This window comes from Natator depressus, chromosome 1 (genome assembly GCF_965152275.1).
Source record: "Natator depressus isolate rNatDep1 chromosome 1, rNatDep2.hap1, whole genome shotgun sequence".
NCBI classification, from domain to species: Eukaryota; Metazoa; Chordata; order Testudines; family Cheloniidae; genus Natator; species Natator depressus.
In genome coordinates this window covers 59,302,532-59,317,091 of record NC_134234.1, presented here as the reverse complement: position 1 = coordinate 59,317,091, position 14,560 = coordinate 59,302,532, and the positions used below count along the sequence as shown (strand labels likewise).

The 14,560-nt window shown below is 42.8% G+C and overlaps 1 protein-coding gene across 2 annotated transcripts in view; it reads right to left on the bottom strand.

The window, feature by feature from the left end:
* The window catches only part of RUBCNL (rubicon like autophagy enhancer), a 52,073-nt gene that overhangs the window by 3,966 nt on the left and 33,547 nt on the right, over nt 1-14,560 (bottom strand). For both annotated transcript variants that reach the window (XM_074961019.1, XM_074961030.1), the window contains 7 exons: nt 11,946-12,153; nt 9,077-9,181; nt 6,695-6,737; nt 6,313-6,445; nt 5,766-5,911; nt 4,594-4,658; nt 21-259 (listed from right to left, as the gene is read on the bottom strand). In XM_074961019.1, coding sequence (XP_074817120.1) covers nt 21-259; nt 4,594-4,658; nt 5,766-5,911; nt 6,313-6,445; nt 6,695-6,737; nt 9,077-9,181; nt 11,946-12,153 — 939 coding nt within the window. The remainder of the gene's footprint in view (nt 1-20; nt 260-4,593; nt 4,659-5,765; nt 5,912-6,312; nt 6,446-6,694; nt 6,738-9,076; nt 9,182-11,945; nt 12,154-14,560) is intronic.

Here is a 14,560-nt window from a genome sequence, read left to right as displayed (position 1 = left end):
TACAAAGAAGCTGCACTTACCCTGACTCTGTTCAGTTCCTTTGTTTTTGTATAGAGGGTTTTGTTGATACACGACACATTGAAGATGGGGTTTTGCCATATGCTGAGCAGGAGATGTTTGGAGAAGTTACAGACATAGTACTTTTTGAAGTCCCATTTAATCAATATTCGGGCAGGGATGGAAGTTTGTGCATAGCTATGGCAACAGTCACAGAAGTACTTCCCCAGGTAATCACAATAGCGGAGTCTCCCGATGTATTCTGTGGCGGGTCAACAATGAAGATAGTTTTTAGAAGAATGGTTCTTTAAAGAATTACTGTATTGCCTTTTAACTGCGTCAATCCAGTAATACATAATTCAGATCTACAGAAAAATGGGCTGGGCGGGGTGGGGGGGGGGGGTCTTGTTTTTTGAAGAGGTAAACTCGTGGTCAGATTTAATATTCTGAATTAAATATGGAAACCTCTTTTGCAAGACTGAACATAGTTATATCACCATCAAAATTTACACAGATCCTTATTGGAAACAGTGTTGGCTGCTTCCCCAAAACAAGTTCAGGACTGGGGCTTGTGGTTACAGGTGTAACCTCACTAATTCCTGCACAGTTATTGTTAATGATTCATTGAGTCTTTGATGTCAACTCAAATATTAATTTTGTTCTGCCAGTCATGAGCGAGTGCCTCTCTTTGTATAATGACAGGTTTCAGAGTAGCAGCCGTGTTAGTCTGTATCCGCAAAAAGAACAGGAATACTTGTGGCACCATAGAGACTAACAAATTTATTAGAGCATAAGCTTTCGTGGGCTACATCCCACTTCATCGGATATATATATATACACACACACACACACACACACACACACAGATAAGTTGGAAGTTACCATACAAACTGTGAGAGGCTAATTAGTTAAGATGAGCTATCATCAGCAGGAGAAAAAAAGAACTTTTGTAGTGTTAATCAAGGTGGCCCATTTAGACAGTTGACAAGAAGGTGTGAGGATACTTAAGGAAATAGATTCAATGTGTGTAAGGACCCAGCCACTCCCAGTCTCTATTCAAACCCAAGTTAATGGTATCTAGTTTGCATATTAATTCAAGCTCACTGGAGTCTGTTTTTGAAGCTTTTCTGTTGCAAAATAGCCACCTTTAAATCTTTTACTGAGTGGCCAGAGAGGTTGAAGTGTTCTCCTACCGGTTTTTGAATGTTATGATTCCTGATGTCAGATTTGTGTCCATTTATTCTTTTGCGTAGAAACGGTCCGGTTTGGCCAATGTACATGGCAGAGGGGCATTGCTGGCACATCATGGCATATATCACATTGGTAGACGTGCAGGTGAACGAGCCTCTGATGGCGTGGCTAATGTGATTAGGTCCTATGATGATGTCACTTGAGTAAATATATGGACAGAGTTGGAATCGGGCTTTGTTGCAAGGATAGGTTCCTGGGTTAGTGTTTTTGTTGTGTGGTTGCTGGTGAGTATTTGCTTCCATTTGGGGGGCTGTCTGTAAGTGAGGACTGGTCTGTCTCCCAAGATCTGTGAGAGTGAGGGATCATTTTTCAGGATAGGTTGTAGATCTTTGATGATGTGCTGGAGAGGTTTTAGCTGGGGGCTGAAGGTGACAGCTAGTGGCATTCTGTTATTTTCTTTGTTGGGCCTGTCCTGTAGTAGGTGACTTCTGGGTACTCTTCTGGCTCTGTCAATCTGTGGACTCCTCCTGAAGGTCGAAACAACAGACTGGACTTCTACATAGATAGTGCATGTCGACGTGCACAGGCTGAAATTGCGGAAAAGCAGCATCACTTGCCCCATAACCTCAGCCATGCTGAACACAACCCCATCAACAGCCTCAGGAACAACTCTGACATCATAATCAAAAAGGCTGACAAAGGAGGTGCTGTCGTTATCACGAATAAGTTGGAATATGAACAAGAGGCTGCTAGGCAGCTCTCTAACTCCACATTCTACAAGCCATTATCCACTGATCCCACCGAGGATTACTAAAAGAAACTACACCATCTGCTCAAGAAACTCCCTGAAAAAGCACAGGCACAGATCTGTGCAGACACATGCCTAGAACCCCGACCTGGGGTATTCTATCTGCTTCCCAAGATCCATAAACCTGGGAATCCTGGACGCCCCATCATCTCAGGCATTGGCACCCTGACAACAGGACTGTCTGGCTATGTGGACTCTCTCCTCAGGCCCTATGCTACCAGCACTTCCAGCTATCTTCGAGAAACCACTGACTTCCTGAGGAAACTATAATCCATTGGTGATCTTCCAGAAAACACCCTCCTGGCCACTATGGATGTAGAAGCCCTCTACACCAACATTCCACACAAAGATGGACTACAAGCCGTCAGGAACAGTATCCCCGATAATGTCATGGCAAACCTGGTGGCTGACCTTTGTGACTTTGTCCTCACCACAACTATTTCACATTTGGGTACAATATATACCTTCAAGTCAGCGGCACTGCTATGGGTACCTGCATGGCCCCACGGTATGCTAAAATTTTTATGGCTGACTTAGAACAACGCTTCCTTAGCTCTCGTCCCCTAAGACGCCTACTCCAGTTGCACTACATTCATGACATCTTCATCATCTGGACCCAGGGAAAAGAAGTTCTTGAGGAATTCCACCATGATTTCAACAATTTCCATTCCACCATCCATCTCAGCCTAGACAAAACCACACAAGCGGTCCATTTCCTGGACACTACTGTGCTAATAAGCGATGGTCACATAAACACCACCCCATACCGGAAACCTGCTGACCGCTATGCTTACCTACATGTCTTCAGCTTCCATCCAGGACACACCACACTATCCATTGTCTACAGCCAAGCTCTAAGATGCAACTGCATTTGCTCCAATCCCTCAGACAGAGACAAATACCTACAAGATCTCTATCAAGCATTCTTAAAACTGCAATACCCACCTGCTGAAGTGAAAAAACAGATCGACAGAGCCAGAAGAGTACCCAGAAGTCACCTACTACAGGACAGGCCCAACAAAGAAAATAAGAGAACACCACTAGCTGTCACCTTCAGCCCCCAACTAAAACCTCTCCAGCGCATCATCAAAGATTTACAACCTATCCTGAAAAATGATCCCTCACTCTCACAGATCTTGGGAGACAGACCAGTCCTCGCTTACAGACAGCCCCCCAAATGGAAGCAAATACTCACCAGCAACCACACACCACTCAACAGAACCACTAACCCAGGAACCTATCCTTGCAACAAAGCCCGATTCCAACTCTGTCCATATATTTACTCAAGTGACATCATCATAGGACCTAATCACATTAGCCACGCCATCAGAGGCTCGTTCACCTGCACGTCTACCAATGTGATATATGCCATGATGTGCCAGCGATGCTCCTCTGCCATGTACATTGGCCAAACCGGACCGTCTCTACGCAAAAGAATAAATGGACACAAATCTGACATCAGGAATCATAACATTCAAAAACCGGTAGGAGAACACTTCAACCTCTCTGGCCACTCAGTAAAAGATTTGAAGGTGGCAATTTTGCAACAGAAAAGCTTCAGAAACAGACTCCAACTGCTGAGCATGAATTAATATGCAAACCAGACACCATTAACTTGGGTTTGAATAGAGACTGGGAGTGGCTGGGTCCTTACACATATTGAATCTATTTCCTTAAGTTAAGTATCCTCACACCTTCTTGTCAACTGTCTAAATGGGCCACCTTGATCATCACTACAAAAGTTCTTTTTTTTCTCCTGCTGATAATAGCTCATCTTAACTAATTAGCCTCTCACAGTTTGTATGGTAACTTCCAACTTATCTGTGTGTGTGCGTATATGTGTGTATATATTATCTTACTATATGTTCCATTCTATGCTAGCTCTAATAAATTTGTTAGTCTCTAAGGTGCCACAAGTACTCCTGTTCTTCTCTTTGTATAATGGACCCAGTATAGGGCTTTACACTCATTTCAGAGATTTCCCTTGCAATGAGACCTGATGAAGTGGATACATCTGCACATTACAATACATTAAGCAGTTTGTGAAAAAAGTATCCCAAAGATTTTTATAACTCCAACAGGGTTTTGTGGTCAAGTCTTTAAAAATAAGGAAACTACTTACACACCCTTTCTTTTTAAGACCAGTTGACAGTACGAATTGGCAAGGATTACGAATTCTATTTCAAAAGTATTTTCTAATTAAGATTTATGATTTGCAGCTTGGAGACTTGAATTTATTTTTTACTAATAGCCTACTTTAAAAAAGTCAAGCTATTTTACAACATCATAAATAATGCTTCCAGTTTTATTATTGAAAGTCACCACTTCTAACTGTGGATAAGTAGGAGTGCTATGAAGTGACCTACAGCTGATGGAGAAAGGCATTGTGTTCTGGCTGTAATGACATTTCAGATGGTGATATGATCCTATTGTGCATTGTGTTACGTGCATCCCCAACATGGACCGTTTTCTTCTAGTTAAGGTATTGTCAGAACTGCAAAATGCATCATGTCAGCGCAAGAATACAGGTTGGCAAACAACCTGGGTTTGCTTGGTGTGGTATGTCTGGGGGGTTGTGCTTGTGTTTCAGTACTTACTGAGTTCTATTGGGGTTCCACAACCAGCACAAGTAAAGTTTTGTGCAGCTACAACGGCATCTCTCCTGTACAGACAGACAAAATTAAATCTAACTATCCAAAAGCATATCTGATCAATTACATTCTCCCAGAATGACAGACACCTGCACTAATACTTATGAATATTTTCAACTTGGAAGTCTGATCATGTTACTCAAAAAAACCCCACAAATGTAGGAAGAGAAGTCAGTTGTTAAAGAGAAGTCCTGTATGCTATTTTACAGTTGAACTCTAAGCTAATCTTTGTAGAATATACAGACACTGCTACCAGAGATCATGGTATGCGAGAAGTGCGATACTTCCCCAGTCTTTCTTTAAGAAAGCTTAAAGGGATATGGTCAACCCAGGAAAAAAAAGTCACATTGTCTGAACATTTTGTACCCATCATTAATTGCAAGCAACACCCAAGGTTGTTTTAACAGAATTTGGCAGAAAAAAAGTTGTTCATTTACTTTGTGCATTTGACAGCACTTTAAGTAGAGTGAGATTCATAGTTCTTCTGCGTAGTCAGTCTTTTGCTTGCTGAAAAAAAGTCTTGAGCCAGCAGGGGAGCAAAAAACAAAGACCCCACAACTAGGGTGACCAGATGTCCCAATTTTATAGGGACAGTCCCGGTTTTTGGGTCTTTTTCTTATATAGGCTCCTATTACCCACCATCCCCGTCCCAATTTTTCACATTTGCTGTCTGGTCACCCTACCCACAACCCTCAAAAAAAGTTACTCACCATATTGAGTAACCGTATACAGACAGTTTTCAGAGTAACAGCCGTGTTAGTCTGTATTCGCAAAAAGAAAAGGAGTACTTGTGGCACCTTAGAGACTAACCAATTTATTTGAGCATGAGCTTTCGTGATCAAATAAATTGGTTAGTCTCTAAGGTGCCACAAGTACTCCTTTTCTTTTTGCGTATACAGACAGTGTTAATCAGGACATAATGACTCAGCAAAAGTAGGCATTACTACATAACTTCCAGTGAAACACTGGAGAACAAGGTACTGAATAACAGCTCCGATCCAAAGCCCAGTGAATCAACAGAAATCTTTTCACTGATCTCAACAGGCTTTGGACTGGGCTCAGTGTATAACAGAAACAAAATGACTAGTCCCACAGACAGACAAGTACTTGAGACTTACTTGAGTGATGGGTGAATACTAAATATTATTTGAAACCTAGGTGGGGCCCAGTCTGTGGTGCCTCTTAATTTGGCTTTGACCTTTATTTCTTCTGCCAGATTCCCACTAGACTCAAATTCCTTTGGAATATTTTCTTTATTCGCATACTATTGAAGACAGAAAGACAGACTTAAGTGTGGAATTTAACCTGCAACCTAGTAGCTGAACAGATGCTAACATGCTTTGCAGACTGTGCAATGAAGTGTCACATTCAACACTCCAACAGCTGTCAGTACAATCACAGCTTTGATACCCAAAGTCATGTTTAGTAGCAACTCTTGAAGGACTTCCTGTGTTCACAGAGATCCCATTTACATGATTGTCCTACGTTGAATTAAAGGCATTAGAGCTTTCTAACCAAGACAGACTCCCCCCACCCCCGAAACTGCTTAAAAATAACCAAACCCTGAACACACATATTAAGCATCCTCCTTCTCCCCTTGCCAATGAGGCAGCTGCACTGAACATGCTGAATAATAAGCACATTGTTTTCTGTTTAGAGACTTACTTTCTGCTTAGTTGTGTTCAGGCTCCTAGACAGCTGAATGTTAGTTTCTGCCTGTAACCAACATTTCCTGAATGCTTGGTAAAGCTTCTGTGCTGTTACTTCAGCAGAATTGCAGCCCGGATCAAAAGATAATCTGAAAATTAAGCAAGCCAAATGGCAGCATTTCATAAGTAGATTTGTGTCTTCCACATCCCTGAAGATTCCTCACACACCCTCCCTCCTCCCCCCACTTTGATTCACCTATGACCTCTAGGACCCTTGTGCCACAGCCATCAAACAAACTATGTTCCCTTCCTGCCTCTCTTTAGGAGAAGTACCATGTGGCAGGGAAGAGTATTGCCACCTGGCTATTTACTAAGTTACGAGAAATACAAAAAGTTACCTTTTATCTGGAGATGCTGCAATATTTTCCAAGTCTTCAAGTTCTGCAGAAAAGGAGAAAAAATTTGTTAGCCCAACAAAAGCAAAAACCTCCTACCATTGTATTCTATCTACTTTAGGGCTAGTCTACACTGGCAATGCTAAAGCTTAACGTGCCTTGTGTGGTCGCGGTGCAGCGCTGGGAGAAAAAAAAAAACCATCTCCACAGGGGGCGTGGTTCCCTGTACTGGGAGCCCGGCTCCCAGCTCTGAGGCATTGTCTACACTGGCGCTTTACAGCGCTGAAACTTGCTGCACTCACAGGGGTGCTTTTTCAACCCCATGAGAGAGAAAGTTGCAGTGCTGTAAATTGCCAGTGTAGACAAGCCCTTAGGATCTTATATGGCTCCCATCATCATAGTATCTGAGCACCTGACAATCCTTAATATATTTATTCTTCACAAGAGCGCTGTCAGGTAAGGAAGTGCTATTATCTCATTTTCATCAATCATCATCATCACTCCCATAACCACATTGGTTGTTGGGGCACCGTCACTGATGAGCAATCAACCAATTGTCTCCACCCCTGATGATTGTGTGTCAGTGATGAGTACCTGCGAAGTCCATTCCTGTCCACTCTTTTATGTTGTCTGTCCATCTCTTCTTCTGTCTACCTCTTCTTCTCTTCCCCTGCACTGTCCCTTGGAGGATGATCTTGGATAGGCCAGATAATCTTGTTACACGGATGACTCAGTGCATTGGGTGATGATGTTGTGGACCTCTTCACTAGTGACATGGTCAAAGTAGGAGATGCCCAGGATTTTACGGAAGTATCTCGTCTCTACCACCTGGATTTTCCATTCAAGTTCTGCCCTAAGAGTCCATGTCTCTCACGCATACAGAAAAACGAAGATGACCAGTGCGTGCAGCACTTTCAGTTATTTTCCAGGGAGATGTTCTTATTCCTCCAAATTGGCTTTAGCTTTGCCACCGCTGCTGTTTGCGCAGTTCTTGCCAGAATTTCTGCCTTTGATCCTTCATCAGTGATGATTTCCCCCAGATAATTAAACTGTTTCACTGTCTCCAGTTCTTGTCCACTGACAGGGATATGTGAGCTGACCCAGTCATGTTTGTTTGTTATCAGCTTGGTTTTCTCTGCTCTAATTTCAATGCCATATTTTGAGGAGGTTTCATCCAATCATTTCACAAGGTTGGTAAATTCATCTTCACTACCTGACAGGCCAGCAATGTCATCAGCAAACCAAAGATTTGAGATTGTTCGCCCCCCAGTGCTGACTGTCCATATGTGATCATCTATGGCATCAGTCATTATGCGGGCCATACTCAACGCCTTCTTGAAGTCAACAAAGATGGGATAGACGTCCTGCTGGTGTTGTAAGTATTTCTCACATAGAACACGAAGATTGAAAATCTGTTCTGTGATACTTCTTCCAGCATGAAAGCCAGCCTGTTCTTCAGCGATGATATTCTCCGCTTGTGGCTTCAATCTGTTCCATATGACTTTCAACCTCACTTGGCTGGGATGGCTAATTAAGCTTATGGTCCAGTAATTTTGACCCAATTGCCTTTCTTTGACAGAGTGATGATTAGTGACTATGTCCACATGGAGGGCCACTCATTGGTCTGCCAGATCTTGTTGCAGATCTTGGTGAGTACATCTATTCCTATTTCTCCTCTGAATTTCATCAGTTCGGCTGGGATATTGTGAATACTTGTAGCCTTTCCATTCTTGAATGATTTCACAGCTGTCTCCACTTCTTCATGCAGTGTTGGAAAGTCCTCCTCCTCTGTTGAATCTGGGCTGTCTAGGACACTAGGATCTCCATTTGTCTGGTGGCTTTATAGATCAGAGCAGTAATTTGTCCACCTATTGATGATGTCCCTTTCTTCTATAAGACTGTTCCCTTCTTTGTCTTGAATTGTGTTAGCTTTTCAGATTTTTTACAGATAGGTAATGGAGGCACAGAGATGCTAAATGACTTGCCCAAGGTCACACACGAAACCTGTGGCAAAGCAGGGAATTAAACTCAGGTGTCTCAGGGGCTATATAGGGAATCTGTGGTGTGTACACTTTGGCAATACCACGTACAATGCGCATGCACGTTAATATACATGTCAACCAGTGGAAAGTATTCTTGCCGTAGAAATGAACTCCTATATTATTATTATGTATGATAGAGTTTTAGCACTTACGCAAAGCTATTTCAACTCTTCCCATTAGTAGTGCATGATTACCAAGACAGAAATTTTACCATACACCTCTGAGTTTGTACTATAAAATACATACTATGGCAACATGTAGCTCTGGAAAAGTGGCACTGAAGTAGTTAGTAAATCCATCCAGACTCATTGCAAGTTGCATCTGCATAGTTTGAAAGTCTTACCAATAATTACAAATTCATCGTCCGAGTCACTATCGCAGTGAAATCTACCGGCCTCATGATGTGATGGTGGATTTACTGATGAGCTGACCTGCAGCACAGTACAACCTTTAACAAAGGAAGTGATTCATTACTAAAAGAGTTTCATGGAGGGATTAATACATTTAGATCTGTGCACTATTTTAAACATTCTGTCACTGTCTTCTCCTCCCTCTCCATCAAACAAAAGCCACACACTAAATGTAGAATGAGCTTTTAGGTTGTATGTTCTTTGGGGTAGGGGCTGTCATTTCTTTTGTATTTGTAAAGTGCCTGACACAACGGGGCCTGAGCCGGTTGAAGCCTGTATTAACTACTGCAATTATAAATATTTAATAGTAATGTGCTTCCCCCACCCCCACACACTTCTACTTCAGTGATTTCCCCCCCAAGAAGTTACATCGTTTAGATTCATGTTATACAATGTAGTAAAATTCCTTTTGGGACATGCCCATTTTACAAATTCACGTACTGTCCAGTGTTACAATATCATAAGCCTTTGTCACCCTGACTCACACTACATGTGCACAAATACTGCTTGAGATTTCATCCTACTCAAATGTCTGCTGACTGATCCGTGAACTAATGAAGTAAGTTATAACTCAAATGATGACAGTCAGACTCCATATCCCGTAATATGAAAAAGGAAGATGAAGAAACCACGCATTACAAATGTTGCACTTGAAGGTGGTGTTGGTTTTTTTTGTTTTTTTTTTTTAAATCCTAACTTGACAGTTTCACTAACAAGGAACATGAACTACAATTTCTAGTGAATCACAGTCCAGCACAAAGAACTATATATATCCCCATGCACACTCCAAAGAGAGAGACAAACCATAAAAGATGCACAGATGTGAATGTTAAAGAAAAACTGGCAAGCATGGGAATAATTTGGAGAATCAAATTTATCAGGGATACATCTCATAGGACAGGGGAAGGCAAACTTTTTGGCCTGAGGGCCACATCGGGTTTCCAAAATTGTATGGAGGGCTGGTTAGGGGAGGCTGTGCCTCCCCCAACAGCCAGGCGTGGCCCAGCCCCCACCCCCTATCCAAACCCCCGCTGCTTCATGCCCCCTGACAGCCCCCCCCCACCCAGGACTCCTGCCCCATTCCAATCCCCCCGTTCCCTGTCCCCTGACAGCCCCCCCCCCCGGACCCCTGCCCCATCCACCCCTGACTGCCCCCCGCCGCCCCATCCAACCACCCCTTCTCCCTGACCACCCCTGGAACCCCTGCCCCTGACTGCCCCCCACCGACACTGGATCATATTAAAGAAGTTCTGTATTAAAATCACAAATGAGTTTGGTTCCCCATAGTTTAAATTCCAGGGTATTACTAATTAAGAAGTCTCTTGGTTTTTGGTTCTGTTTCTCTCCCTCTATGTGTGAAACCTGCAAGCTGCCAATTGTGTTAGTACATTCTAAGACAGAGTCTGTTCTCAAAGCAATTCTTTGTAAACAACTACTCACACACAGAGAGAGAGACTCAAAGCAATACTCTGTAACAACAGAAACAGCACCCAGAGACTCCCCGCCCTTTTGTTGTATTCATCTCACTTTGTTAACAATTGTGATTAAAATAGAGATAGAGGATGTATGTGGATGGATGCTTGGTGTGGATAATAACTGAATGATCAGGGAGGTGCCAGCCTAAGAATCCAGTGTCCATCAGCTAAGAAGGCGTCAAGTGGAAATAACCAGAGGACCCCCGGAGGGCAGACTGGAATCCACCCAACAGCCTCAAGAATGGGAGAACCAAAGAACAAGATAACATCTGGCAGCACGGAGCCGTCAGGAATGTGCTATCTGCTGATTGATTCAGCAACAGCATGATGAAGCAATTCCCATAGACTGGCATAGGAAGAAATTCCTATAACAATGGACTCTAGAAAGTGAGAACTTTGGGGGTCTGATTCTGCAAACCAACTTCCAGAAGCATCAGATGAGCATCTGACAAGGCCCTGCTCCCTCCTCATGTCCAGGCCACCTGGCCAATGGCTTGGTATGAGCAACTCTAAGGCTGGTAACTATGATAACAACCTTGCAGAATCTGTGTGTGTGTGTGTATGAATGAATGTGTGAATAAATATGAGATTGAATGGAATGTTATAACTATAACTGCTTACTATGATTCTTTCTGTATTCACAATAAATGTGGTATTTTGCCTTTTCCCCTTTAATAAGATCCTGCTGGTTTTTATTTTATTGGTATAACACCGACCCATCCAACCCCCCATCTCCTTCCTGACTGCCCCGCTGGGAACCCTGCCCCTATTCAACCCCCCTTCTGTTCCCCACCATCTGACCGCCCCAACCCCTATCCAGACCCCTGTCCCCTGACCACCACTCCAAACTCCCCTGCCCTCTATCCAACCCTCACTCCCCCCCACCCCCCTCCCCCGGTCCCTGATCCCTTACTGTGCTGCCTGGAGCACTGGTAGCTGCCCGGCTGGAGCCAGCCACACCACCACGCAGCACAGAACACCGGGACAGGCAGCGGCTCTGCAGCTGCGCCTCCCGGCCAGAGCTCACTGGCAGCACAGCGAGCTGAGGCTGCGGGAGAGGGGGAACAGCGGGGAAGGGGACAGGGGCTAACCTCCCGGGCCAGGAGCTCAGGGGCTGGGCAGGACGGTCCCACGGGCCGTAGTTTGCCCACCTCTATCATATGACAAGCGACCTTTTATTTTTGACAGCCTGTCTGGGGAGTCAGTGAAGATTAGACAGGACAGGGAATTCACTTATGAGAAACACCCATCCCAACTCTTCCTGTAGGGTAATCAGGCAAAGACAGGCAAGAAGCGTTACATTATGGGCTAAAATGAAATAACTTACCTTCATAGCCACTGTCTGAAGAACCGGAAGAAGCAGATTGTGTCTTTACTCTGGTATAAGAGGATATTTCTGAATCAGTCTGATAGCTGCCTAGCCATCCACTGGTTTCCTCTGCATTCCAGGGCTCTGCCTGTTGACTTAGGATACTGCACTTCATTTTCTCCAGAGATGCTATGATCATATCTGCAACCAAGAAGTGTGCATTCTCCTGGGCACAGAAAAGAGGAATGTTTATTACTAGTTTACTTATTAGTGTAATTAGTGTCAGCTTCTCTTCCCAACATTAACAAGCCAAGAATGCATACTTAAAGCATACGTGGCCTTTAATTTAAGAAGCTGCTGGAAATTAAAATAAAATAATGTGGGTAAGAGGTACAGTATACAAGAAACTCAATTTATGTTGGTCTTAATGTTTTTAAAGAATATTTGTTGCATTTATTTTCTTTCCCCCTTTTAAATCAAAAGGAAGAAACTTCAAATGCTTAATTGAGTAGTCTCTTGGCAGGTGTGTATATTTAGGCATTTTTAAGGACATATTCCCAAGATTACAACATAAATTTTAGTAAGCTTATGTTAAACCATGTAGCATATTTACTAGGATTTAATTAAAGGAGTGAGGTATATATAGACACTTTAGTGTGCATATTAATTTTGAAGTGGTGAGGTGTGGCAGGCTTTAATACTACTTTGAGATTCTCAGATGAGGGATGATAACAGAAGTGCAAAAGCACTTGCTTATCTCACTGACGTAATTCTTTAATGTTTGCAAGGTATAATTAACCCCATTTTACAGCTGGGAAAATGGAAACTTGCGTGACTAGCTCAAAAGATCACCCAGGAAGTTGTTGATAAAGCCAGGAATAGAACACAGATCCCCTGGCTCCCACTATGGAGTTGCTTGCTTGCATGCAACTTCAAGGTCCAATAAGAAAGCTCATTGCTTAAAAATACTCTCGGGGTCTAATGTTGCAACTTGTGAATGTAGATATCAAATAGTCCACTAACAAATTGAGTTAATGCTCTAAAAATGGCACCAGTTGTAATTACAACATTCTTCACAGCAGTGTAACGGGAAGCTGTAGTAATAAGCACTTAAATTATCATCACTTAAGAACAATTAAAAATGAAAACCACAGTAGACATTTCTTCAACTTTTTGACCATCTTTAGGACCAAGAGGTGAACAACAGATTTTATTTCTAAACAAGTCCAATAAAATGGCATTTCCCCAACAGTACAGGCCCTCACGTAACGTCTCAAGAAGTTCACATGGGTGCCTGAAGAAACTATCTTAAACTAAATGATGTTCGATTATCACCACTTCTTTTGTTAACAGTTTCCCACAGAAACCATTCAACAAGCTTTGGGACATACCATTAACAAAGGAAAGAAAATTAAACAGCCAATTTTTCCTGTAGGGGAAATACTGATACCAAGGTGATTCAGAGAAAGTTTGATGGATGCTCAATGGGAGTTAATACCAGGTCACTGGCAGATCTGAGAATACTTGTGCCATGTCCAATGGTTAAGAACTTGCCTGCAAGAGTTTGTGTTGCCAAGTGGGTACTTGCATATTGAGGAACTTATATAAGCAAACAGGCTCCATTTACGTGAACTCTGCTCTCACCCCTTTTTCGCCACCTTCCTTTTATACACTGAGCTCCTTCCCTTTAGGAAACAGCTGAGGGTCATAGGAGAAAAGTGGAGAAGACCTATTAGGTCATCTATTCCCTCTCCCTCCCAGGGCAGGATTGTAACCTTCAATACGTAGATTAGTGCTTTGTCCAATCTTCTACCAATTCCCATGGGAGACGACTCCGTTGTCTAATAGAGGTCAACTGTCAAGAAGTTCTCTCCTGATATTCATCCTAATTCCCCCCTCTTAGTTTTATCCCATTACTTCTAGTTAAACCCCTTGTACCATCCCTGGTGTCTGAACCCTTTAATAGTTGTTATATTCTCCCCTCTCCCTTTCATCATGACTGAGCTCTTTGATCTTTCCTCTAAGATGACAGCCTCCTGATCATTTGTGTAGAGGGGGCAGTGCTGCCTAGTGGACAGAGCACTGGATTGGAATTCAGGAGACCTGGGTTTTATTCCCTGCTGTGCCACTGATAGGCAGGGTGACAAAATGAGGGGGTCTAAATTAGCTGCTACCACTCACAAAGGTGATCTTGGCGTCATTGTGGATAGTTCTCTGAAAACGTCTGCTAAAAACGCATCAGCAGTCAAAAAAAGCTATCAGAATGTTAGGAACCATTAGAAGAGGGCTAGATAATAAGACATAATATATCATAATGCCTCTATATAAATCCATGGCATGCCTACACCTTAAATACTGCATGCGGTTCTGGTCACGCCATCTAAAAAGATATATTAGAATTGGAAAACGTACTGAGAAAGGCAACAAAAATGATTCGGTGTATGGAACAGCTTCCATATGAGGAGAGATTAAAAACTGTGGGACTTTTCCACTTGGAAAAGAGATGACTAGGAAGGGATATGATTGAAGTCTATAAAATCTTGACTGGTGTGGATAAAGTGAATAAGGAAGTGTTATTTACTCCTTCACATAACACTAGCACAAAACAAATCCTGTGCTATACTTTCACAGAA